This window comes from Trachurus japonicus, chromosome 6, assembly GCF_045865225.1.
Source record: "Trachurus japonicus isolate A0001 chromosome 6, Traja_1.0".
In the NCBI taxonomy this organism is placed as follows: Eukaryota; Metazoa; Chordata; class Actinopteri; order Carangiformes; family Carangidae; genus Trachurus; species Trachurus japonicus.
Genome location: NC_140912.1, coordinates 3,455,702 through 3,480,881, shown reverse-complemented (window position 1 = coordinate 3,480,881; position 25,180 = coordinate 3,455,702). Strand labels below are relative to the sequence as shown.

General features: G+C 43.4%; 2 protein-coding genes across 3 annotated transcripts; one reads left to right on the top strand and one right to left on the bottom strand.

Annotated features, from left to right (window-relative positions):
* Positions 1–377: 377 nt before the first annotated feature.
* On the bottom strand, positions 378–2,903 carry acd (ACD shelterin complex subunit and telomerase recruitment factor). 2 transcript variants are annotated; one of them, XM_085778335.1, is made up of 2 exons: positions 2,699–2,903; positions 378–2,605 (listed from the first exon to the last, which is right to left on the bottom strand). In XM_085778335.1, the coding sequence occupies exon 2, from the start codon at positions 2,506–2,508 to the stop codon at positions 448–450; it is 2,061 nt and encodes a 686-aa protein (XP_085634461.1). In that variant the 5' UTR covers positions 2,509–2,605; positions 2,699–2,903; the 3' UTR covers positions 378–447. The 2 variants fall into 2 exon arrangements, with proteins under 2 accessions (XP_085634461.1, XP_085634460.1); XM_085778334.1 differs by having other exon boundaries at positions 2,827–2,888.
* Positions 2,904–4,686: 1,783 nt separating this feature from the next.
* Positions 4,687–24,585, top strand: gan (gigaxonin). The gene is made up of 12 exons (XM_085778332.1): positions 4,687–4,886; positions 5,055–5,169; positions 5,887–6,237; positions 7,373–7,441; positions 7,588–7,739; positions 9,425–9,546; positions 9,683–9,795; positions 12,353–12,502; positions 20,908–21,044; positions 21,763–21,897; positions 23,513–23,622; positions 23,711–24,585. Exons 1-12 carry the CDS (start codon positions 4,702–4,704, stop codon positions 23,881–23,883), a joined length of 1,812 nt encoding a protein of 603 aa, XP_085634458.1. The 5' UTR covers positions 4,687–4,701; the 3' UTR covers positions 23,884–24,585.
* The last annotated feature ends 595 nt before the right edge of the window (positions 24,586–25,180 follow it).

Sequence of the window (25,180 nt, the reverse complement as noted above, 5' to 3'; positions counted from 1 at the left end):
AAACAGACAACTATGAAGAGGCCTCTCTCACCCCTCACATTAACCTTATCTGCAGCAGCACCATGCATGTCTCAGAATGAACTATATAGACCTTTTATGTCTGTGAACATTTCCTCATTGTGTGGGGAATAAATACATTATCTTGAAGAATACATTATCTTTTTCTAATGGCTCATTGAGTTTTACATTACAACAGAAGCTAAAGAAAAAGCTGGCAGTGGATTTAAGACAAAGTGTTAAACTAGCGTTTGTTATGGTTGACATAACAGAATGGAAACATACTGTTTTATTTTATTTATTTTCTTAACAAACAATTTTTTTCAGTGCTTAAACAAACAATACAAAATAGACTCACTCATCTATACAGCACTGTAAGAACATGAGTCAGCATTCAACATGAATAGAACAACAAAGAGACCAACTTCACTGGCTTTCAACATGGTGAACCTACAGTTTAGTGACCCTGTTCATGTCAGGAGCTGCCGACACAGCGTGTGGATCGTCTGTCTGCTTCGGAACGACAAGATACTTCACGGCCCAGAGCAGCAAAGATTCAGTAACTTCGAAGCGACTGAAGTCCAGCAGATTGTGCCCAGACACCTGGTAGGTGTAAGAGAACGGCTGGCCGCTGCTGTGAACAGTTGGAGCTTTTCTTATGGTGGCTGACGCAGTGAGACTCCCTTCCTGACTGCTCCCCTCCCCACCAGCAGCAGAGGCCGCCTGGGTTTCAAAAAGCCAAGAGGGAGGGATCACACTGGTCTGAGCTGCCTCTGCTGGCTCCTCCGCTGTGGTGGGATGTTCTCCTGATGTGGGCCCACTTCTCTTTCTCTTTGCCTTTTTATATCTTCTCTCAATAGTCTCCTCCATGTCCAAAGCTGACAGATTCTGCTGTGCTCCGTTGGTACAGTGTTTGTCTGTGGCAGGCGAAAGGTTTGAGGGTCTGGCAAAGGGGTCCGGAGGACTCACTGAAACTGAAGTCGAGGAACCTGCGGTGGTGGTGAGGCTGCTGGGATGTGGCGGCTTCTGGTACGGCGGGAAGTAGCTGTGTTCTCCTTTGCTGTTCCCCGATGTTTGCTGGGATTGGGTGGGGCTGTGGTTAGGAAGCTGCGTGCTGGTTAAGACTGCAGCACGATCGGCCTTGGCTTTAGTGGCGGTGCGGTTTGGCGGTGATGCTTCAGGGGATGAGGATGAGACACCTGGAGGTGGAAAAATGTCCCAAGGGTTGTCTAAAAGCAGCTCAGGCTCACTGTTAATTATCTGTGAAGTCATGTCCTCGTGCTCTTCAGGAAGAGGAAACGTCCTTTTCTCCGCAGCAGCTGCTGCGGCGGTTTGGACAGTCTCTGGAGGTTGGCAGACGTGTGTCTCTTTGTCCTCAGGAGGCCTGCTTGGTGTTCTGCCTCCAGCTTTAGGAGGTGTTGGTGTTCTGCCTCCAGCTTTAGGAGGCGTTGGTGTTCTTCCTCCAGCTTTAGGAGGTGTTGGTGTTCTGCCTCCAGCTTTAGGAGGTGTTGGTGTTCTTCCTCCAGCTTTAGGAGGTGTTTGTGTTCTGCCTCCAGCTTTAGGAGGCGTTGGTGTTCTTCCTCCAGCTTTAGGAGGTGTTGGTGTTCTGTCTCCAGCTTTAGGAGGCGTTGGTGTTCTTCCTCCAGCTTGAGGAGTTGTTGGTGTTCTGTCTCCAGCTTTAGGAGGTGTTGGTGTTCTGCCTCCAGCTTTAAGAGGCGTTGGTGTTCTGCCTCCAGCTTTAGGAAGTGTTGGAAGCTGCTGAGCATCTTCCTCTGGGATGAGAAGGCACTTAATAGGGACACTGAAAGATTTATCTCCCTTGTATGTAATCCTGTCTGCATCCCAGCTTGTGCCGGTGAATGTGTCTGAGTGGGCCGGCCCTGAGGTGGAGGGCTGGGGGCTTATGGGGCGGCTGCCGGCTGCTGTCAGTCTCTCCCGGACCCCCTCCAGCACATCCTGCACATAGTCATCCTGCCACTCCCACAGCAGCATTGACAGATCAACCCCGCATGTGTCCCTCTGGAGGCTCTGCCAGTCTTGTCCTGACAGGGTCCTCCATACCTCACAAATCTTCATCCTGATGGAGGACACGGTCCTGCAGCAAGGGGTGCTGTCTTTAAGCGGGCCGGTGGCCACGGTGCCCAGCTCTCCCACCGAGAGGAAGAACCTGCATTTATGCTGCTCCAGGGCCATGTGGAACTGCAGCTGGTAGTCCCGGATGCACACGGTGGTGTTGACCAGGCTGGAGAAGCTCTCTCGGTCCTCCCGCTCCTGGAGCTGCTCCCAGGCCGACGCGGTGAGGACGGCGGGGAGCTGGAGCTGCCCGTCGGACAGTATGAGGAGAGCGATGGGACCCACGGAGCCCTGGGCCTGAGACTGAGACATCTGACCCAGCCCGGTGACATGAGCATTCAGCCGGACAATGGTGCTGCTCTCCCTCTGCTGGACGTCGTAGCTGAGGATCAGTTTCTCGATCCAGGGAGACGGGTTGTTCCCACCGGTTCGCGGCATGTTGATGTTTTCAAACCGTGTGTGTGGGCAGTTTTGTTCCGTGGGGCAAACTTGTACGACGCTTTAAGGTTCCTCCATCACAACAACACCATGGGAGCTAGAAACAAAAAGACATGGGCCACCATAAAGTACGACTTGGTTGGTTTAAAATGACACGTTTTGTTTCAATAGCAAGAGAAAGTTTTCAAACCTTAAAAAAGGCGCGTTGACTGTCAAATTACTCCCGTCGCCACTGTAGACAGCTTTACACGGTGTAGCCTATGGTAGCCTATTTAATATGTTCGCTAGCTTAGCATAAAAGTTTACACAAGCTCTTACCTTTGTGTGACCCTGTGTACGTTTGTGAAATATATGCCATCAACTACGTTTAACGAAAGTCATGGCGGCGATGGTCAATATACCGGAAAGTAACAAAGTAGCCGCTAGACGAGTTTTTTCAAATTAAAAGCACGAAAGTCCGTCTATGTACTTTTGTACGGACTGGAGTGGTCATCATTGACATAAGCGATTAAAAAACAACATTTAGTTATTAATCATTACACTCCTGTTGTATTGAGCTGGTGAATATAACACAAAAGTTAGTTAGTTGGTAAAGAAGGCGTTGCTCACAACGGAAGTATTGTTTGGTGGTATCCTTGATAGCTTTATTGTAGCGGGTTGTTTAATGGTCGCGTTCCATATCGTTTACACACTCTCTTGTTACATCCATTTCAAAATGTAAGCAATGTGTATATGAACACATTTCATTACTGTAACATCTTAAAAGTAAACCAAACATCAGCTATCCATATGATGTAAAAACAAAAAATCTATTTAATATTAAGGTATTCACAGGTTTGTTGGTACATACTTGCTCTAAAAGTGTTGGAACGGTGTTTATTCACACAGGTTTCGAGGTTTCCGCCTAGTCGATGTTGCGTTCAAGGACAGTTAATTTCTTTTGACAATACAGTGCCATAATAATGTTAGCCTGGCAGCCTACATCATGAAACTTGTTGACATTTATTTCACTAATTGGTAGTCTTGGAAATTGTGGAAGATCACCGAATGTTGTCTTGTGTACGCATATGTATTTATTGTTTGTTTTCATTTGTGTACAGCACACACAATCATATATGATTTAACGTCCAATGCTGGTCTTGGTCACTTTGATTATCTGTTCTTTTTCTCGGATAAATTGTTATTATGACGACCACCTCAATGCATTTCCAAATGATAAAGGTTGAATGAATACAGGAACACCATTATTTACTACATTTTCTTTGACCGTGAATGCAGCACGTTACGCCTCTTCCCATGCATTCGCAACATTCGCCGCCCCGGTGCTTAAATGTTGTCTTAATTGTTGCTCACTAGTAGGCGCAGCCTTCGCTTATAAAACAGAAAAACGCATTTAACTGTCTTAAGGTAAGACTCTTGAACGACTAAACTCGAATTGTTTAATGGTAAAAACGTGACATAACAACTTTGGACCATTGTAAACACGCAGGCAGGGCTCTCTCTCTCTCTCGTCTTAACATGATTTCAGTTCTCCCTGTTTGCCAGTCATTTTCCCAGGCAACATAGCTTCCCCCTTCGACGATGACTTGTCAGTAACTTTTGCGGTGACATTTCACAGTGTTTGTCAGAGGAATGTCGTCAGGCCACATGTCGGTTGTTTTGCTACTTAGCCTAGCTCGTGTGCACACACCAGCCTCACCTGCAGCTCAAACGCAAACCACAGGTAGACAGTATCAGACAGCTGGATCGTCTGACGAGTCTAATGCACCGTGTTGTGTCAGAAACATGCGGTCGACACGGCTCGCTTCCTCCCACAGAGGTGTGGTGCGGATCTCGGTAAAGCCCAGGACTCTGTGGGGACAGATCCTGGGGAAAGTGAAGTGCGTTTCCCCGTCCACTGCCCTTTAACCTGACACTCAGCCCAGCCCGTTGTGTTTACGGATGCTCAACCAAACCCTAATCTCGCTTTAACTCTAACCAGTCTGCTTCCAAGCCTTTGAATTAATATCTATTGTTAATGTGGGGTACTAGCTAGCTAGATGAGTAGCCTGCCAACCAACCATGCATTTATCTTAAATAAATCAAATCAAATTGTGTTTTATTCTGACGTCATGACTGACCGGTGCTCTCTGTTACAGGAGTGAACTGTAGCTATACTGTTCAATACTGTTCCGGGCTGTCACAAGACGAGACATGCCCGACTCCAGATCGACTGAGCCTGGTTCACGGGTTTCAGACCCGCAGCACTCCCAGAAACTGCTCCGGGTCCTCCGCACCTTCTGGCAGGAGCAAAGTTTTCACGATGCGCTGTTGGTGGTGGATGGAGAGGAGCTTCCTGTCCAGAAAAACATCCTGGCTGCTGCTAGCCCTTATGTCAGGTCAGAAAACTTGTCAGTGCACCCAGATATGAACATGCACTGCACTTGTGCAGTGTCACCAAAACAAGGGTTTGTCCACTAGTGGCACTGTTACTAGAAAGCTGCAGGCTTCCAGTTTTTTCTCCCAGCCCGTGTTTTGTCATATTCAGTTGTGTTATTTCCTTCTAGGACCAAGCTGAACTACAATCCTCCAAAAGAAGATGGGTCTACATACAGAATTGAACTGCAAGGGGTCTCCATGGCGATTATGAAACAGATACTGGACTACATCTTCAGTGGTGAAGTGAGTTTGTGGGCTTATAAAAAGATAAACAACAACAACATGAATATGTCTTAAAGGGATAGTTCAACATTTTTGGCAAATTGGCCCATTGCCATAATCCCTATAGTCATAGCAGTAGGTTCGTTACCTCTAATTGTCGGTGCAAGCTGTTTTTAGAACGGCGGAGGAGAGCCGTGAGCTGCTCAGAGCTACGCTACAAAGGCTCATGGGATTTCTTGGTTTCCCTCATCAAACTCATCAAATACACAATCCAACAACTCCAAAACGCTCTGGTGGACAAGTTGTGACCTGCACATTCACCACGCTATGAGATAATAACGGAACGTTACGAGACCGAGTTGTTTTCAAGGTAAATTCATGCAAAACCGCTGATGCGCGTTCCTGCCAAGGGCAGTTTTTCGGCAAGCAGTCTGTGCATTTGCCTAGAAAACAACTCAGTCTCGTAACGTTCCCTTATTATCTCATAGCGTGGTGAATGTGCAGGTCACAACTTGTCCACCAGAGCGTTTTGGAGTTGTTATGATGTTATGTTGTTATGTATATGATGAGGGAAACCAAGAAATCCCATTAGCCTCTGTAGCGTAGCTCTGAGCAGCTCGCGGCTCCACTCTGCCGTTCTAAAAATAGCTTGCACAATTTGCCATAGTATGATAAGCCAAGTATAAGTATGACCAAGTATGATAAACGCACACTTTGTCTCACCTCCTACACACACAGATCACTTTGAGTGAAGACACCATCCAGGACATGGTGCAGGCGTCTGACCTGCTCCTCATGACAGACCTCAAGTCTCTGTGCTGTCAGTTCTTAGAGAGCTGCATCACTGCAGAAAACTGCATTGGCATCCGGCTCTTCTCTCTGCACTACTGCCTTTACCACGTCCACTATGTCGCTACCGAGTTCCTGCAGACGCATTTTCGTGATGTGGCCGTCACTGAGGAGTTCAGGGAGCTGCCCCCGGACCGGCTCTGTGAGCTGCTTGCCATGGAAAAGCTGAACGTGGGCAACGAAAAGCACGTGCTGGAGGCTGTGGTGCGATGGTTCGCACATGACCCAGAGGATCGCAGGGTGGGTAACGCTCAGAGGTTATCGAAAAATGTAGAGGGATAACCTTTGCTGTCAAACATAATATAAAGACAGAATCATCAACAACTTTAAAGCAAACAGCAGAATGGTATGCACATAGACTACTATATTCTACAAATAGAGGAAAACATGATCTAAAATAGAAGATATGGTAAGGATTTTGTGAACTAAAAGGTTCATATGATTAGCTGGTTTGATCATTTTGCATTTGTGAAAATTGTGAAATTAGTTTCAGCCTAAAAAACCCCACCAGATTACAGGAAGTATTTCTGGATCAACACCAGTGTTAAAATACAGTCACCACAGATAACGAGTTTGCAGACAAGCTGTGGAATTGTAGAGATGTGATTTTGTTCTTCTATCCAGTGGTTTCCATTGATCACTGCACAGTAGGAGATTGGGCTGATAGTCAAAAATATTGAATACTGCTGTTAACCGGCAATAGGGGTATACTTCAAAAACATGTTTTTTTTTGCTTTTATGAAATGACTTTATCAGGTTGTAATGTTTTTTTCACTCGTTTCATGGTGAAAGCTACACTAATCAACACTAATGTTAACACTAGATTGAGTATTGTGATGTGAAAGTAGTTGCTCACAATGTAGAGCACACAGAACAATGACCAACTTTAGCTCTCTGCAACACTTTAGTGTCTTGAGTCCTGCTTTATGGTTTAATATTCACAGCTGTTATGTTTTGTTTCACTCACTGTTACTGCCCTGTTTCTGTCAGGCAGCTGTTTTTAGAGAAAATCTCAGCCTCCATCACCTGCTCAGCACTAAACAAACAAAGTTAGGCATAAGCTGGTGAACATGGTTGAGCTTTCAGCGGATACTTTTGTGCAGTAGGTGGAGACTAAAAGGTGAGTGAATATTAGATAGATAGTAGATTAGCTAAGTGGAGAAACATGACTCCAGTGTGTTCATGTCTGCTGGATGTGTAAATGGACAACTGGTTCACAAAATAGATTTTCTACGGTGGTGATTTATCAGTGTTGGGTTTATAGCTTGTTCCCCTGTTTCAAAAAAGTGAATAGATTATTCCCTAAGTGCTTCAGGCTTGTGTTTGTTCCATCAAACATTAATGTGAGCCTTGTTCTACCTGTGGTTGTGTGTAGGTACACATGAGGGAGGTGACGTCTGCTGTTTGGCTGCAGGGCCTGGACACCAGCTACCTGAGAGAGCAGGTAGCAGCTGGCCTCAGATTCCCTTCTATTTCCTGTCATGTTTTCAGTGGTGTATCAACAGAACCCACCAAACGAAGAGAAGGTTGATGCATCTGACATTGTCTAACCTAGTTTGTCACAAATGAAGTTGTGTGCTATCCCATCAGGCCATGGGTGAGCCGCTGATGAGAGAGGTGATCAGAGAGTACTGCCAGCCTGCGCTGGGGGATGGCCAGTTGCAGGGTGAGGCTCTGCTTGCCGCCTTCAAACCCAGAGGTTACTCTGAATGTATTGTTATCGCTGGGGGAGAGGATCGCAAGTAAGTCCTCCATCTTCATTATGATTGCTCATGTTTCTGTTTGTCCTGTTTTATTTGTCCTCAGCCCTGCTATTGTCATAAACATCATCAAAAGCTTTTATGAAGATCAAAACCATGACAAAAACTCCTCCCTTTGACTACAAAAGTTGTGGAAAAACATTTAAAGGGACAGTTCACCCAAAATTCAAATTTCACTCATTATCTACTCACCCTCATGTCAACTAAGAGCTGTGAGAATTTTCAGAGTCCTCCGTTCCTTCTCTGAGTTACGGGGGGGTCTGCGCAGCAGTATTTGTCCATATAATGGTTGTCAATGGATACCGACTTTCTTCGTCCAAAAAGACACACCAAAAAACATCCAAATATCTCCACACAGCTCGTCTGTAATGTCCCTCTTGTATTGAAGCCCCGACATGAGAAATTGTTCCGAAAAAATTAAATAAGTCTACCGTAGATGACCATTTAGTAGCCCGGGCGTTTAATATGCTAAATCGACTTGGAGCCCAGGCGTTTATAAGAACCAGGCGCGTATTTGCAACAGGCTACAATTTATTTTTGCAATGAGCAGCACCAGACCATCATGCAAAGAACAAGGATTTCACCATAGGACCACTGGAACAAAACTACTTTTTTTCCCCGACACATCTTGATTGACATCAGACAATAAATACAAAGACAGTTTGTCTGTGTTACGGCGACACAGGGAGCTGATCAGAGCAGCCAATCAGATCAGTGTTATGAACGATAGCAGGAGGAGTGGAGGGGGGGGGTTGATCGCGGTAATTTCAACACTGTACATTAGCGCATTTATCTATTTGTCTCAACCTGTCCCGCTAGCGCACCTGTGTTTGTGTGTCTGTGTGTGTGTCTGTGTGTGTCCGCCTGCATGCGAGAGAGAGAGCGAGAGGAGGGGCTGACTGACAGAGGTAGGAGTCGCTGTTGAAAAAAACTTTTTTTTTTCTGTGCAAGACTGGTAAACACTTAATCGCCCGGGCGTTTAATTGAACCGGCGTTTATTATGCAAATGAGCTCGGACCCCGGCGGTTATTAGAGCACAGGCGCGTATTTGCACGCGGGCGACTATTTGGTCATCTACGGTATATTTTAAGCTTGTTTGTAGCAGAAGCTCCCAGTGTCTCAGTTCACTGCTCTTCCTGTGTCAACTGGCGGAACAATTTCTCATGTCGGGGCTTCAATACAAGAGGGACATTACAGACGAGCAGCATGAAGGTATTTGGATGTTTTTTGGTGTGTCTTTTTGGACGAAGAAAGTTGGTATCCATTGACAACCATTATATGGACAAATACTGCTGCGCGGACCCCCCTGTAACTCAGAGAAGGAACGGAGGACTGGATTCTCACAGTTCTTAGTCGACATGAGGGTGAGTAGATAATGAGTGAAATTTGAATTTTGGGTGAACTATCCCTTTAACAGTGTAAATGTACAGATTTTTTTCCTAGGCGTGGAAAACATGTACATTGAAGATATCACAACACACCTTTGAAACTGTAGTTTATTGTGCAATAATCTTTGTGAGAACGTGTGAGTAGGTCCAAGACAGTGTTGGAAATTCAGGTATTTTAGAGTGAAATGTGGTCACGCCCGAGGGAAGAGGTTAAATATGTGCTGAGTTCACACAGTCGCCTCGCATCCTGTCTGATCTGCTGGTTTTTATCCCGTGCAGAAGCAGGAAACCATCTGCTGTGACGCGCTGCATGTGTCCGCTCTACGACGCCAACAGACAGGCCTGGATCGAGCTGCAGCCCATGAGCCTTGCCCGCCTCGGCCACGGCCTGGTCGCTGCCGGTCAGTGCTGAGCAGGAAGTTCATGTGACTCATGCCATGTATTAGATAAAACTTCTGTCCAGTTCCTCTTCAACGCAACAGTGCACATCTAGCGCCTATGCAGGTCAGCAGTAACACTGTGTTTTCTGTCTGTCAGAGGGGTTTCTGTTTGTGATGGGTGGAGCAGATGAACACAATGCAATCCTGGACAGTGGAGAGAAGTACGACCCAGACTCCAACACCTGGAGCCCCATACCCTCCATGCTTCAGGTATACACACTTGTAATTTCAATACCGAGAAGAATTACCCCTGTAATAAAAGTATGTAAACAGCTAAAACTGATATTTGCAATAATTCTCTTTGGAAATTTCTACTTTTTTCATTTTTTACCTTATGGTCAAATATTTTCTTCAAATAGACAATGAAAAAGTTAAAAAAATTATTCATTATAAGGAGGCCTGAATTACCAGTTTATCACTAGAGGTGCTCGACTGCAGCCATGGTACAGTATACAGTAATACGCTGCTCTCTGACTTTTTCACATTTTTACTTTATGACCACTAGATGTCAGCAGTGATGCAATGCAAGCTCAGATTAAGCCCTCGATGTTTAAAACCAGTTCTCGGAGATCAAACTGGTGCAATTGACCCTTCGCCAACTCCTCCCACAAACGGCTATTGTCCAATCCTACATTAGCAACCGTAACTATAGGCCTGGCAAGCTTTCGGCAGTTGAGTCATTACGTTTGCTTTTGTGGACACATTTTGAGACTAGGACGAAAAACATTTGTTTGTAGAGAAGGATGTTGTTGTTGCTGCTGCTACTACGGCGGCGGCGGCGGCAGCAGCAATATAGAGATGTTCAGATACGAGCGGACTTTTTTTCCTGACTTGAGCCAGTGTAAATATGGGGATAACCATATGTTCACATTCAAAATGACAGCTGTACTTTTACGGCTTTTACCTGGGCTTTTGGGCGAGGGATCCTCCAGGCAGGGACTGCTTTCACTGACTGATACAGCGGTGGGAGAGAAAAAAAACAGCAGCGAAAGCTGTATGTGGTTCACAATCGCCCAAAAACTTGCAGTTTGCCAACCAGTGAGATGACCTTAGTCTTCGTGGGTTGATAGACGGTAAAATTACCAGCCCTTACTGCTGCTCTGTACATTGTCCAGTCGTGTCGTTGAACAGATGTTTTATCCTCCTGCGCGAGTCACGTCACTGAAAACTCTGAATGATCTTTGTGACTTCTTCTCTCTATTATCTCAGAACAATTTATCCAGAAATTTGCTGATATTTCCTTTGAAATCGATACCAAATATTGCCAGGAGCATGGCTGGGAGTGAAAGCTTGCCCGGCGTAGCAACAGTAACCAAGGGGGCGGGGCTTACGCGAAGGGTCAATTCTCATTGTATGGTTTTTTTCTATATATTGTTGAGTAATGTAGTAAAATCATACTTCGATATATTATTGACTCGGTCATCAGCTATTCCAGCTTGTGTGGAGGCTGATGCTGGGAGAGAAGCAGGTCGACTCGACAGTCACATAGAAACACACAACCAGTCACAACTATCACACCTGTGGGTTTTTTAAAGGCGCACTTTGACCTAACCTGCCAGCCACTCACCTGGTTTGACCCTGGGATGAACAATTTTCAAGTTTTCTTGATGTTGCCATGTGTAATATATATCCTAAGTGCTGCTATTTTTTTGATAAAGGTCAAATCTGTCACACAAACCATAAATGGAGCATTTTACTGCTAGTGAAACAAACATAGGAAGCACAATCACAACATCTGTCACAAGCGGGACAGTGTCCTTCTAATCTTTACCAGCCCGACCTCAACACTGTCTCAGATGGCGCCTTGCAGAGATGGAAGAGGCCTGGACCTGACGCAAGCGTTTGTCCCCAGACCTCATCTGTTATTTCTAGATGTAAATCAGCCTCACATAACATTTTATTACTTCGGAGCGAGATGGGATTGACCAAACTGGATGGGAAAGAAGTGTTGGAAAGATGGAAATGTAGTGATATACACAAGTCTTTAAATGTTTTTATACTGTAAATATGCAGAGAAGAAGATGTTGTAGCAAGGACAAAGGTGTGGGGTGATGGAGAAGGCTAAATATTTCACCTAAAGTGCTTCCAAATCACATTTATTGAATAGGGAGAGACTTGTTAGAGAGGCTGATGGGAGTGAGAAAGACGATAGACAGAGGAAAACGTCTCAGGGTAGAAGTCTCCATCTTAATCCATGGTGGTGGAGACTGAGCGTCCTGCAGATAAAATCAAAACTGGACCACTGTTAAGTTTGAGGCCGACTAGTAAAATCTAAAATCTGGCGGCACTACCCCACCTAGAGATTTTAGTCTGTGGAGAGACTAAAAGTCTTACAGAGTCTAAGAGTCTTTTTACTCCAGATTAAGTCAGACACTAATTTGTCACTGTTACAGAAAAAAGGATTGCGTCGAAACGAAGAAGAAAATTAAGAAGAGGTTTGCATTTTTAATGAATAAATTCTGGCTGCTGGGGATAAAATGAATGAAGAGCAACTGTTTAAATCACCCTGTGTCTTAGCAGCTAAACGAGGGAAGAGTTTAATAATATGATAAGGCGATTAAGGATTTACCAGCCTGATTTCCTGTGTAGTTGAAGTCCACAGATTTGGACTGAACTACATCACGGTGTATGTTGGTCAGGACATGTCTAACAACCCCTGATGTATCTTGATGTCACACTTGTTCTGTGGTATTGTCTGCCTAGAGGTGCCTAGAGGTGGTGTGGTCTGACATGTGTATCATGATCATTGTGTATCTGGTGAACACAGGCTCGTCAGAACTTTGGCGTGGTGGAGCTGGACGGTCTGATCTACGTCCTGGGAGGAGAGAACGACGTGACGGAGCTGATCACCGTGGAGGTGTTCGACCCTCACTTCAGCACCTGGAAGATGCAAACCAGTATGACCATGATCCGCAAGGTACAACACACACGTACATACAGTACATCTCACAGGAGAGTAGAACACAGCAGGAGTCAATACAGAGACACTCCATATCTACTCCACTTCCACAAGTCCTGTGCTTAAATGTACAGTCTATAACTTTTGCCTCTAGGGGTCTCCCAACCGAACAATATCAAAAAACACTGTTGAGGGATCGTGGGAGTCATCTTTACCACCATTACTGTAAGATTCCTTTTGTTTATTGTGTCATTGGCTCAGGAAGTCAAACAGTAGAAGCAGTTTCACTCCACCCTTTCTCCTTCCTTGACCTTTCTGTCCTATCACTGTGGCTGACGCTCTTATAATTAATAAATAATAATTAATAATCTATTTGTATAAATATGCACACCTTTTAAACTACTTGTGATTTTATTACAGCTCTCAGTCTTTTTAGATGTGCATGGGTCTTTACTTGGAGATATTTGCCTACTATTCATTGCAATAGCACCTCAAGTCTGTCAGATTGTGAAGGCATCTTCTGTGCACAGCCCTCTTCAGGCCACACCACAGATTTTAAATTGGATTCAGATCTGGGGTCTCATTTATAAAACTGTGCGTGGGATCGTTACTAAAAGTGTACGTACGCCCAAAAGCCAAGTTTTGCGTGCGCCAGTAAATATTCAGACTTCAGACAAACCCTGCGTACGCACACTTCTAAGCAAGCTTCCCTTTATAAATCACAGAGTTCCTACAAGTGTGCGCAGCTGAATCCGCTTCACGTTCCGCCCTGTACACGCCCTGTTTTAACCGTAGATGGTCAATGCAAACCACCACATGAATGTGATCTGCATGTCAATGAGCCTGACGTGCTCTTGTTCTGTCGGTGTTGTGAATTGGCTGCAGGTGTGAAAGTGGCGACGTGACGTGTTGCCGCAGCTGTTAACGGCGTCAGCGGCTCAGAGCGCACGCGGTGTTGTTTTGTTGCGCTGCCCTCTCTAATGCTGGACCCGGTTCGGCACATTTACAACAATGACAACAGTTCTAATCTGAAACGAGTTATTAACCATTCATCATGGTCTCCCTCTCCCTCCTTTCTCCTCCCGCGGTGCCGTGGTGCAGAATTACGCACGGGGCTCACCGCTGTATTCATACATTTACAGTAATTAGACTGATCGATAAAACTTTGAATAATTAGCGGAATCAGTTACATTCTGAGGAATGATCAAACATGACACTTCTCTTGATAACAAGAAAACAGAATGTAACAATTGTGGGAACGATTACTGGATTTTTTCCCCCAGGGTTTGAGATTTAATTGACTCAAGATCATATGTTCACAGTAGGCTATCACAGGAACATAGTTATTTACACCATGTATTTATCCCATGCAGCCGCGGCGTCCTCTCCTCCTCCTGCGCTCTGGGAGTGGACAATATGACGGAGAGACGGTGGTGATTAAATATAGAGAAGGAATTTTGATTTTGAATTTTAAGTTAGATTCTAAGAAGATGTTTCTGAAACACCAGTCCGATGCAAAATAAGGGAGCTGTTGAATTAAATCACCGTGGCAACATGGATCTAACGCATACGGGTTGAAATTAAATGCGTGACGGCCGATAATAAAAACATAATCGTTCTTCTCAATCATCATTTCCTGAGTCTGACTTCAGTTCAACACCACACCGTCTGTGTCGCCAATTCCCCTTTTCCTCCAAACCATGCGTACGCACAGGGCCAGATTAACACTTCGCTGTACCCTGGGCAACAATATTCAAGGGCCCCATCATCACGACCCCAGGATCACTATAATCTGTCAAAATACAGAATAAATTCCAGTAATACACAGTAAATATAGGCTACTCAATACTTCAATATCTAACTGTCATTAAGTGCACTTTAATGTGCAGATGCTCAGAACTACAAATACACCACAATGTCCTCTTGTCAAAGCCACTCACTCACATATGATGCCATGAAACAAAACACATCAGCATCAGGCAAAATTGACCCACTACATAGAAAGAGAGGGAAGTGTCCTCCATTCACAAAAAAATAAATAAGCAACCACTTTCAAAGCATTCAATATTTATTTAACAACACAAATATTATATTGTATTGAATTGATAGAGCCATCACAGAGGAAGTCCACAGACAAGACACTCCATAATCTACTAGAATCAAGTAACATTTTGGTTCTGAGCTCATTTTACAGAGAAATTAACTTGTCACCTCAGAATTCAACAGGACTATCAAGTTATAGTGCAATCAGTGGCGTTTTACATGTACAAAAAAAAAGTGGTGGGGCACCACCGTTTCATAGAAAGCTGCATACCAGAAAAAACATGTGTTTTCTATTGTTAGTGATGTGTTCATCAGGGATCCATGCACTGTAGCAATCACACAAGTCTAAATTAAGAATATAAGCTAAGATTCCACATCATAAGGTGACGAAACCAAACTCAGAGCAAATAAGAACAAGGAGGGAGCAGCAAAGAGCTCAGTAGCCTACTGAAGGCCACAATGGAGACACACAGACAGACTGTTGGATCAGATCCATTCTATGACAACAACCTTATGACGACAACAACAACAACAACCTTATGACAGTGTTCACCATCTATAGAGATCCGGCACAACAATAGCGGGTTTCTATTTCAATTAATTACAAACGTGAATTATCCCGCTGCTTTGAAATTTTAACGATACGTTATTGTTCCGTTTGAATAAAATAAATCAACATGTTGAATGCACAGACCAGCGCCATAAAGGCAGCATGATGATGAATAACTTTCACTCACCAATACTGGGCTGGCCGCGGAGCAACTCACTCCCAGTCAATCAGAACATTTCCTCTGCGCGCACCGCGGTCACCGGTCGGTCTGAGCTCTGGTCAGTCCAGTGGACGGCGCCGCCTCGGCGGGTGTTCTCACGGATGAACGTGAACGGAGGAGACAGAGACGTACCGGTGCGGTGGCGGTAGCCGCGTTGGTCAGACTTCAGGCCGTCCTGGCTAGCTGAGCTGTCCGGCTCGTTGACGGAAGCTGCCGTAGCAGAAAAGTTGGTAGCCTAACTTTAACTAGAGTGAAGAAACCTACCTATTTTCGGTATAACTTTCTGTGTTTCTGATGTCCTTCTCCTTTTTAAATTTCCGTTCAGCGCTCCCACTTAGTTTCTCCAGAGACGTTCTAATATAGAAGGACTTTGGTTTCTCCATCTTTGCATTTTTTGAGTTGCTTGACACTCCCCGCTCAGTGCACGTTGATTTGCGTCACCTTTGACCAGCCTTCATGGGCTGACCAATGAGGACAGGGTCTCAGCCGTCTCAGCTCATGTCACAGACACAGTCAGGTGCAGGGTTTTCTGTGCGGTGCAGCGCAGCGGCTCCGGCGGACAGTTTAACAAATAAGTGAGAGATAATCAGATATTTTGCTTATGCCCTCACTGCCCTGGGCCCTTCATAGGTCGCGGGCCCCTGGGCAATTGCTCAATTGCCCATATGGTTAATCCGGCCTTGCGTACGCATGGGTCAGAGTTTGCTTAGGGCTGCGCACATTCTCCCGTCAAGTTTGTTTTTTATAGATCACAACCTTGGCGTGAAAAGTCACGTACGCCACTTTCAGGCCCGTTTTGTGCGTAGCAACGGTTATAAATGAGACCCCTGGGGCCTCATTTATCAAACTGGGTGTAAAAGTCATCTTAAATTTTCACGTACGACGGAAAGGCAAAATGTGCGTACGACCAAAAAATATAAGCTCTTTTCAGATCTATCAAACTCCGCGTACACGCGGCTGCACGGTATTTCCCTTGATAAATCACACTGGACCCAAGAAAAGTGCGGATGTGAACACGCCTCATATCCAGCCCCCTAAACGGCCCCACACAACCATATATGGTCAATGCAAATCAGTACGTGCATATTAAGTAGCCATGTGCACTCTGGAAACGTGTGGAATGACATCAGTGGAAGACGGTGAAGACAACAGACGGACTGAGAGCGGAGAAAGAAGCGGAATTTCTCTGAAAGCGAGATACACGGTAACACGGCAATATCAGTCAGAAACATCATCTTGCACTGAAAGGCTACAATAAAAACAAAAAAAAAACTCCCAAACCTAAATGAAACAGAGCCGAAAGAAGAATAATCATATTTATTCTGCCCCTTTATTTTAGATTATGTCATAATAATTTAAAGCAGGGTTTCCACTGCCAGTTACTATTGGCTACTTTGCACCCCTTTCCACTAACCGCCAACTGCCGTTCACTGGACTTTGATTTTCATTTGTGCATAGCTATATTAGTTAGAGCAATTTAGCAGGATACTCTGACCATCTGTGAAAAAATTTATTACCAATAGCTTTCTTTACCATTGTGTTCCTGTAGGTGTCTAGTAACAGCTCTCAATTTATTTATTTCCAAATCCATTGGGAAAATTCTGGAGAGTCAATCAAAGTTAAGGTGCCCAGAGGGCTCGGGTGAAAAAAAAGAAAAAAAATGAAAATTCTAATTTAAGCTTGTGAGATGTCTAACTAGGGGTTTTAAGGGGTGCTGAGTTCATTTCAACCATTAGTTTTGAGTAAAAATGTTTCCCTGACCATATATTATTGGTATATTTGAGTTATAGTGTATGGCAAAGGGTATAGTAAAAGTCATTGGTGAACAGATTCTAGCCTATTCTAAATCTAAAGATTCCATTCTAAAAATAAATAAATAAATAAAATGAAAATAAAAAAGAAGAAAGAAATACAAAATACTTCAGAAGAGTACACTAGTTAGAAAAAAAAAAAAAACACAAATAGTGGGAACATACCGCACACTAGACTGCGTTATGAGGATCTTTAGTTTATTTCAGAGCAACGCGTTACGCTTGTGGCTTCTTCAGGCTCATGCTGAGGCCAGGAAGTCAGGGGATTTTTAAAGGAAATGGTACTCAATCAATTTACATAAGTAATTGAACAAGGTGAAAACATATTTAACAATCAAACATCAATGGCTGGGGAGTACCATAGAAATGGATAAAACACATATATTTAAGTGCATTCAGCAGCTTTACAGCAAATTTGAGTACAGGTGTACCTTCAGTGATTAACTCACAGACAACAACACAACAATACAACACAAACAGGTCATATACAAATAGGCAATCTCATCCATCATAACATCAAAAATATATACATACCGAGGATGAACACAGGTGTTAATAGTGAGGATGATATCACACAAGTAGAACAACAATAGGCAGATCATCTTTCCGTCATTTTCAGTCAGACCAGACCAGTCATACTTCAGAAGAGTGATGACACCAACTGTGCACATGCATGATACCCAGTACATGAGTGTGGTTTCTATGGTCATGATGCCCTCTGGAAGGATTGAGAGGGAGCATTGCATCATGGCATCAATATTTTTGGAGAACAAACACGATTTTAAGGTATGATAGTTACCTTTTGACATAATAATAGTTTTTCCTTCTGCTAGCACACGCTTTTATCTAGTAAATTAAGAAATGCATTAATATTCTCTTGTTTATTGCTTAAAAAGAACAACCATTCACCTAGCTAATGTTAGATAACTATCTAGTTAGCAAGCATGAGAGTCATTAGCATGTTGATAATGTCCATAGGAGCTAGCTTATGTTGTAATGTAGTGATGAGCTACAGCTAATTTATGTAGTAATTCAGTTTCAATAGGTACACAACTGTCTTGATCGAGTCCATGGTCCATCATATTGGGGAAAAAACATATAACCAGTGTGATCAATTGAGTTGTGGCAACCTTCTCTACTATAGTAACCTTAGTCTAGTTGTATGGACCACCACAGTCTGTTTTGACAAAAACCGTGACACTTGTCTATTTTAGCAGGTACAACATGTGCATGATTAAATTATCTGACTTTGAGTAATTTAATCATGCACATATGTGTCTACCTATTATCCAGACATGGCTCAGGAGTTGTATCATGCACCTGATAATTTCTACCAAGACCGACTAAAAAACAGTTTGTTGGAGACAGCACAGAGACAGAGTCCTCATGCAGTCTTCTGATTAATGCTGCATCGTCCACACCCTCAGAATAAGCTAAAATCTAAGGATGGCCTTTTGAGGTGACTTTTGAGAGCTTTTGAATCTCAGTCCCAGGACCATCACAAATGAAGCACCTCAAGCCATAAACTCCATGTTGTACCTGCTAAAATAGACAAGTGTCACGGTTTTTGTCAAAACAGACTGTGGTGGTCCATACAACTAGACTAAGGTTACTATAGTAGAGAAGGTTGCCACAACTCAATTGATCACACTGGTTATATATTTTTTCCCCAATATGATGGACCATGGACTCGATCAAGACAGTTGTGTACCTATTGAAACTGAATTACTACATAAATTAGCTCTAGCTCATCACTACATTACAACATAAGCTAGCTCCTATGGACATAATCAACATTTGCTAATGACTCTCATGCTTGCTAACCTAGATAGTTATCTAACATTAGCTAGGTGAATGGTTGTTCTTTTTAAGCAATAAACAAGAGAATATTAATGCATTTCTTAATTTACTAGATAAAAGCGTGTGCTAGCAGAAGGAAAAACTATTATTATGTCAAAAGGTAACTATCATACCTTAAAATCGTGTTATCATCACCACCACTTGCTACTTTAAACAGTGTCCGCGCTCCTCTCTCCCTCGCATACTGCAATTCTCTGACTCAGCAGCGGCGTCGCCAATTCCTCCTGTTCTTCAAAAAGCGTGTAAATCACGGTACGCCAGGGTCAAACTGGTCGTAAATTTCTGCACTTTCTCCCGACAGGTTTTGGTTTGATAGATCCCAAATTAGGCGGAGAAAAGTGCGTACGCACAAAACGGGGGAAAGAGCGTGTAAAAAAAACGTGTATCCACAATGATAAATGAGGCCCCAGGACTCTGGCTGGGCCACTCCAAAATGTAAATCTTCTTCTGGTGAAGTCATCAGTTGATATGGATGTGTGCTTCGGGTCCTTCTCATGCTGAGAGCTGAAATTCCTCTTCATCTTCAGCTTTCTAACAGATGCCTGACATTTTTGTGCATGGTATTTGGAGATTCCAAAAGTCAGAAAATCAGACTCTGTATATGTTTTTGTAAAATGAAGCCCAGACATATAAAGAATATAGGAGATTGTTGTCACACAAAGTCCACGACCAATTCTAACTTGACATTAATTCCTGCTGCTCCTGTTATATTGCTGGAGGCCTCTAGGCAGCCTCCCCAACAGGTTTTCATTTTTTTGGTGTTTAAATTTTGGCCGTATTTCCAGTTCTTGGAATGTCACTGTTGTGCTGCATTTTTTCAAATCATTCCCGTGATATGTTTAATGTCTTGGAAATTAATTTGTTCCCTTTTCCATTAAACAGTAAGCTCTCTTTGATGTTTTCATGTCCTTTGCAGTAAGATGTAACTAAAGTAAATGATAGATAAGTCCCACTAGTTCAGCTGAACTTAATTTGGACTTAAATAGTTTCACACCTGCCATCGATGAAAGTGACTTGATTTATCTAAGCACATTATTGAGAGGGTGTGCACACTTGTGCAACTACATTTGAGTTTTCTTTTTTAGTTTTTCCCACCCCGTAAAAGATTTCACTTTGTTTGTCAATTGATTTGGACATGTTATAGGTCACATTAATGATTCAGAAATTATTTGTCTTGGTCTCGTTTTTTTCTTTATATCACAAAAACTTGGTATTTGAGACTTTTTATAGGTTTCATATACAGTGACAAATGTTTATCAAACACTGTGTCTTGAGCGGTGTCCTTCAGCTGCCAGACTGGTCAAGCGAGGCTGTAGCTATTCTCAACCTCTACATGACTGTTTTAAACAAATAACATGGACATCAACTATTGTGTGTTCCACAATTGGTAAAGATTTAGTGTAAGGAAACATCTCAAAATTGTTAGTTTGTTTGACTGACAGTACAAAAACAAAGACAGTGAATGTAGCATCAGTGATGAATGTGTTAATAAGCGGTTTCAGACTGTGGTGGTAGTGGTGGTTTGGAGCTCATGGTATAACACAGTGACCCTAAACTAAAGTTCAGCTGTGGACCCTCCCTGCATGTATACTTCCTCTTTCTCCCTGTGTCAAAATAAAAGCCAAAATGTTTGAAAAAAAATGTCTAAAAGAAGCTGTTGCTGAGCAATCCTGTCATTGAGTCGTCTTTTTTTTAATGCTAAATAAAAATCATAAACGTCACATCTAATGGACTTCCTCTTCCTTGTTCTGTCACACCAGTGATGGCTCGGCAGGATGGTTTGAACACACGCACCCAACTCTAAAAGCGATGAGAGTATGCAGAATGGGGCCTGAGGCCATAACAACCGTTGCTCAGACCAAGTGATTCATGTGTCTTTTACAGTAGACCTTTTCCACATACTGTGGTTTTGTACAGCTGTGTTTGTCTTCTCCCTCAGGTCGGCTGCTACGCCTCCATGAACAAGAAAATCTATGCCATCGGCGGGGGCTCCTACGGGAAGCTGTTTGACTCAGTTGAAAGCTTTGACCCCAAAACCCAGCAGTGGACCGGCCTCTGTCCTCTGAAAGAGAGAAGGTGAATCCAGCAGCCAGTGATTGTGTGTGTGAGCAGGACAAAAGAAAGAGGATGTGTGATCTGATCAGCTGACACACATGTCCCTGTTCCTTTTTCTCATCATGACATGGTTCTCATGGTCTCAGATGATCTGCACCTTGTTTTGCTGTCACATGACACAACACACCTGCAGCATAGGTCAAATGCTCAACTTGGTTTTTGTTTGTGTTGCACAACAGGAAATGAAACATTGGTTATTGTCACCCTCACAGAGCTGTTAGTTTTATTTTCAGTTTGACTTATCTTGCCACACCTCAGTCAGCCTCACTGTCACATGGAAATGATGATTGTGAGTTATGATGAAAGGTATTGTGATTCATCACACTAGCCAGACACAGAATGTGCTTATTGTGTTTATGTGTTTAATCCAGTTATAGACATTAATATGACTGTACAAAATGATACGACTGATTACAAAACGAACTGGCTACATGTAACTGGGGCGGTGATGTTATGTGTCTTACCAGTATGACGTGTAAATGGAATATGTGAATGAAGTCCCCTTGTGAATTGAGTGTATTGTTATTCAACCATGCCGCACTATGCACCTAAGACAAATTTCCCTTATGGCACAAATAAAGTTTACCTTACCTTAAAACAATGTATACAGGGCGGATGAGGGGGATTTTACCTCAATTACTCATTTTATCTCCCACATTTCGTCCTACGTTCCTGTCAGGTTTGGGTCTGTGGCATGTGGCGTCGGACAGGAGCTCTACGTGTTTGGAGGAGTTAGAAGCCAAGAGCCAGACAACCCCGAGCAGAGGCAAATGACCACCTGCAAATCTGAGTTCTACCATGACGAGATGAGGAGGTCAGTGTGAATTGCTCAGTTACGCAGTGATGACATTTTTCTATTTGATTCTATAAATATTTTTCCTATTACTTATGTTTTTTTTATTTCTATATTTTATTGCCCCAGTATGATTCAAAGGTTGAGTGTCAGCCCAGCTTTGATCTTGGGGACAGAACCTGAGTAAACAGACTCATCAGAGGGACATGTAGCAGCTGTTTTGGAGCTTTTTTTTTTTTAAGTATATTTTTTTGAACGTTTTTGCCTTTATTTGATAGCACATAGTGAGGTAGACAGGAAAGGGGGAGGCAGAGAGAGGGGGAATGACATGCAGGAAAGGTCTGCCCGACACAGGATTCGAACCGGGGACGCCTGCGTTGAGGACTGTAGCCTCTACATGGGGCGGCCGCCTTAACCACTGCGCCACGCACCGCCCCGCTGTTTTGGAGCTTTTGACCAAATGCCATGACCGTCATCAACAATTGATTTTTGTGTTTTGTTTTTGAATTCCAACTAGTAATAGTTGTAGTAGTAAATATGGACAGTATGACAGTGGAGCCAGATCATCTGAATCGTTCCCGGGTGGCTTGCTGCAGCATAGATCATAAATCATCTCTTCCCCAAAATGTTAGTAAGTTCTCATCAGGATGATGTTTATTGAGGTGGTTGGTTTTCTGAGAAGTGGGATTGTGATGTCATGATCACCGGCAGTGACTGACTCCTAATGGAGGCCCCACAGCCCCACCCACGCCACAGTCACCACTGTACAGAGTCTGACTCCAGCTGACGTCAGCACAGTAAGATGGCAGCGCTCGTATCCATGATATGAGCTTATTGGGTATGTAGTTACTGGCTTCATTTTTGAGCTGTGGGAGGAAAACCATTTTACTTGTTTTTGTTAGTTCTGCATGTCATGACGCGTTAGTGAAGATCAGATCTTCAAGGAAGTTGTTCTATGGTGAGTTGCCATATAGGGAACTTTTCCTCAACCCGTGACGTGTCAAAGTGAGACTCTCTCCTAACTCAAGCATTTGCAGCGATTCACAGCTGCCTGAAACTGCCCCCGGGAATTACTTCAGCACACGCCTACCTCATGATATGGCACTTCCACGTCTTCTAGAACAAGTATCCAACATTTTAAACATACGTACAGTATATCTATGAGTCTGAAAAGCTGGAAAAGCATAGTAGGTCCCCTTTAAAGAAAAAGATACCTGCTGAATCACTCCAGTTTATTCACAGACATTAGAGCACAAACTGTAGTAAATCTCCCTCTCCAGCTCACCACATATCATAGCAGTTGGCCCCCGGTTCGAATCCTGCATCGGGCAGCCCTTTACTGCATGTCATTCCCCCTCTCTCTGTCTCCCCATTTCCTGTCTCTCTCTACTATACTATCAAATAAAAAGGCAAAAAATATACTTAAATAAAAAAAGAGACAAATTGTTGTGATATTATAGTGAAATGTTGCTCCTTTATCTTTGTTTTCCATCACCATGGCTAGGTGTATACAGGTGCTGTCACTTGTTGAAGTTCCTATTATGACAATCAGCACTATCAGATCACTAGAACACTTACAGATACAGAGACAGACACTTTTTCTCGTCATTAATCCTGGCACCTGTGACATGTGCAGGTGGATGTTACTCGATGACCAAAATCTGTGCATCCAGACCAGCTCATCCTTCGTCTACGGAGCCGTTCCCATCGGAGCCAGCGTCTATGTGGTGGGAGACCTGGACACAGGTCAGTAAAACAGCAAACAGAGCTTTGATGGAGTTAAATGAAAGTCAGTATTTTAAATGTGTGAGGTGGGTGTTTCCTGCGCTCACAGGTACGAGCTTTGACTACATCCGGGAGTTTCGCCGCAGCAGTGGGACCTGGCAACGCACCAAGCCCATGTTATCCGGCGACCTCTCCAAGACGACCTGCGCCGCGCTGCGCTTCGCCAACTGTCGTCTGTTCCGCCTTCAGCTGAGTCAGGGCATGTTCAGGATCCGAGTCTGACCGTCTGCTCCACGCTCATGCTCCTCCACTTGTGCACACTGGTACTTTTATGAACACTAAAGAATTATAATCACTGGATGTTGAAGATGGTGAAATGTCCGTTCAGGGGTTTAGACTCAACTTTTTTGTGTGTCGCTTGACAGAACAAAAGTTACTGTAATTGAAACACATTTTTTAACATTATGGGTTTTATTTTTTATTTTTAACATGGATTAGATTGTTTTTTTAATTTCTATTTTATGGACATTTCTTATTTGTAATGTTTACTGGTGAAGTGTTGCTTGGTGACGGATTTAAACTGATGAACTTACTGCCACACATGAGGAATTATATTATATTTTAGAGAAAACACTTCAACTATGCTGCTGTGGTGCAATCTGCGTTTTAGGACTTATTATGTAGTTTGGTGTGTTGCTCATTTATGGTCAAATTTAAATGCCATAAATGCTTGTCCAGATATTTTGCAGGAGCAGAACTCGCTAAAAAAGTGTTTTAGGCACATAAATGTAAAGAGGGAAATCAGACTCCCAAGCCGCACAGGGACATTTTTTGGCTGGTAAATACTGAATGCAACACAGCCTTAACACAAGACACCTTGATACACTGGCTCCAATACAATCTGAATGTTACACTGGACAGATGCAAGTGTTGGGGTTATCCAACTATGTGATGATGAGGGCTGAATCTTGATGAAAATAAGGGGGAAAAAAAGCTAATAGTGAAATATTGTCAGCTCCCATCATCAATCAGTTTTCTACTTTGGAAGGGCACTGAAACAAAACCCACTGTAAGCTGTGAGCATGGCATGGGCACGTTGGCCAGTGTGCTCTTCACTCCTTTGTGTCATGTTCGGTTCGTAGACTCTGGCCATACTAGAAGTCACATTGGGAGAGTTTTTTTTTTTAACTTTCAGACTGGCAGAATTTTCACCAAAGTAAAAGGACGGTATTGTGGAAAAAAGCTAATGCTTGAACGCACACTATATATTTTCAACCATTAAAGGTCCCATATTATGCTGTTTTTGAACCATTTCTCGTAGGTCTAACTAAATGGCCCAACCACATTGTATTCGTAGCGTATTGCCCCCAAATAAATCTAAAAGCAATCTAAAAGTGGCTCACAGAAATATCTCAGCGGGCGGAGTTCACCTTTTTTGGCACAGGGGGAGTATAAGGAAGTACTGGGAGGTGGAGTCAGCTGCTCTTGATGTCAAGATCAGCAGCATTTCCAACTGGCCCGTTTGGACACACAATCTCAAAAAAGTGAAGCAATCAATTAAGGGAGCAAACAGACTTTT